At 33.7% G+C, this 2636-nt stretch overlaps 1 protein-coding gene across 1 annotated transcript in view; it reads left to right on the top strand.

Annotated features, from left to right (window-relative positions):
* Window positions 1-824, top strand: part of TMEM65 (transmembrane protein 65) — a 60631-nt gene extending 59807 nt beyond the window's left edge. Inside the window, exon 7 of the mRNA XM_006830694.1 lies at window positions 723-824. Coding sequence (XP_006830757.1) covers window positions 723-824 — 102 coding nt within the window. The remainder of the gene's footprint in view (window positions 1-722) is intronic.
* The last annotated feature ends 1812 nt before the right edge of the window (window positions 825-2636 follow it).

Here is a 2636-nt window from a genome sequence, read left to right as displayed (position 1 = left end):
CCTCCATTAGTATAGGTCAAGTTCATCAAATTGTAGCAATTTATCCTCTTTTCCTTTGTCAAAAATTGTTTTGTTCTTTTTAATTTTCCTCTAGTTGAGTTCTGATTATCATGCCATCAAGGCTAGGTCAAATGGGTACTATTTGCAACTTTAGGTGTTCTTGTGCGCCTCCTCTCACTTTATATCTGCTGGATGCTTCACTCTCAGCTCTAGCCCTCTGTGGCTATGTCCTTGTCCATGGGCTCAGGTGTCTCACCACACTTTGGACCAACCAGTCCTTCCTCTTCTCTCTCTCATCTTCAGGTCAGCAGGAGTCTGTTGAACGTGGTTGAACTTAGCCCATTTCGTCATTGCTGCCTTTCCCCCTCTTCCACTCACCAGTAAACCAATCTGGTCGTCAGCAAGCTTGCATGCCTGGTCATATGTTCCCTTTGAGTTTCAGTTTTAGAGGGGACTTTTATATGCACAGTTTTAAAGGAGTCTTTTTTACTTATTTCCTTAATGCTATTTTTTATGGCAATTTAAAGAAAAAAATTTTTTTCTGATTGCTTTTCACAACTATAAATATTTGTTTTAGAACCTTTGGTAGATTATTTTTATACATATATAATTAGGATAAGAAATACAGCTACCATTGAATTTCATATTATATAATAATTGTCTTATTTTTATAACATTCAGGGGTAAAATAATAATTTTCAATGTTCTCTTTTGTTTCTTAGGGCAAAGCTGTTGGGGTAGCTATTGGCTGCATATTAGGAATGTTCCCTTTGTTTTTCTTTGGAGGAGGTGAAGAAGATGAAAAACTGGAAGAGAAAAATTAACCCTCTTAGAATACCCATAAAAATGTAAACTAATGTACCTCAATTATAAAATATGCTGTCACAACATTTAGGAATTAAGACAGTAACAGTGTATAGATATGGGAACAAATAATTCAGCATGTATTATGGAAAACACTAACTTATTGTGGCTTGGTCTCCTTAGGACAGCTTTTAAAAAAATGGTTTAGTAATATTTTATGTAAGTTGTTGAAAATGCTTTTCCATCACTGGCAGTCAACAGTTGCCCTTTACCTTTTCTTTCTTTACACATCAACAAACTCAACAGTCATTGATGCGCTGTACTGACCTGGGGTTTACTTCTTTGTTACTTAACATGTCGACATGCATGAAAGCATTTTTTGTTGCTGTTGTTATTGTTGTTCCCTGATAGTTAGAATTTAACCTTAACATTTTCCCAAATTGTGTAAGATGTCTGATATCAGTTCCAGATTTTTTTTTTTTTTTACTCTTTTTGGCAATATTTTGTACTGCTTCTGCAGTAAACATATTCACTCATATAATTTCAGTTTTCTTTTAACTCCATTCAGAATGAACACAATTTTGAAAGTAACAATTACTTCTTTTAGTTGTCTGACTTTAAGTGTTTTAAGAGCCAGAGGTCAAAAAGAATGATCATGCCCGTCCTATTACATACAACCATGCCGAGTAACACATGTGCTTTGTTCTAGTTGGTTTTTATAATCATATTGTGAGTTCTGATTGCTGAGGTGAGGAAAGTTACTATTTTAGAATCTTTTTAATGGGATCTGTGGAATTGGAGAAGACTAAAGGATATGACAGGACTGAAGCTCTGGTCTGCAAGGTCAGGTTGAACTGCAAGGTTGGCGGTTCAAACTCATCAGTCGCTCCTTGGAAACCCTATACAGTGTCGCTGTGAGTTGGAAGCGACCCAACGGCACTTAACAACAACAACAAAATACAGATAGAAAATGGGAGCTGTTCAATAAGGTTAGGTTAAAAATGAAAAAGTTGAAGAAATGGTCTGTAAGGTTAATGAGATACAAACGATATTTGAAAAGTATCTTTTTTTTTTTTTTAATCAAAGTGTTTTCTCGTCTTCTGAATTGCATGAGTCTGAATACTCCATTCTCATAATCTTGGTGCCATTATATCTTGTTTAGTGATTTCATTTCTGGATAATGTCTTTTGAGATGGAGTTTATAAAATATAAATATTTTCTACTTTACTTTTTTGCTAGATAGTCTAATAGTCCTTTATTTGTGTTTCTTTTGTGGTTTTTAAAGCATATTCTAGATTGAAGTTATTTATTTCTAGTCTTGTATTTCTGACTTCAATATAACCATGTATGAATCCTTAATTTTTCCTTAGTTTTTAGCATGTGGTCTGTTGCACTTGCTAAAAAAGTTACTCTTGAACCTGTAAGAGTAATTAAATGCATCATGGAGGAGAGAAATTTGTTACTATTGAATTTGAATTAAAGTTATTTTTCCACTGAAATTATTTGTGCTGCAAAATAGATGCAAAAGAAGAGAAATTTACAGGATGACTTTGTGTACAGCAACTTTGAGTTTTGTTTGCACGTATTGACTAAGAGCTCTTATTTTTAAGGAGCTACTGTTTTTCAGAAAAGCAATTTGTCACAAATTCTCTCCTATGCGTTTCAAAATGGTTTAGTGCTGCCCTTCATGAACTTTGAGGGAATAAGAAAACGAGTTATACTTGTACAACATAAAGTAAATATATAATATTCTTATAGTTTGACAGTTTCATTTGAGCAAATCAGAATTATAGAACTTGAGTTCTTAAATAGAATTGTGGTTTGTATCTTCC

The sequence above is a fragment of the Chrysochloris asiatica genome, unplaced genomic scaffold (assembly GCF_000296735.1).
Source record: "Chrysochloris asiatica unplaced genomic scaffold, ChrAsi1.0 scaffold00001, whole genome shotgun sequence".
Taxonomy (NCBI): Eukaryota; Metazoa; Chordata; class Mammalia; order Afrosoricida; family Chrysochloridae; genus Chrysochloris; species Chrysochloris asiatica.
This window is presented reverse-complemented; position numbering and strand designations above follow the sequence as displayed.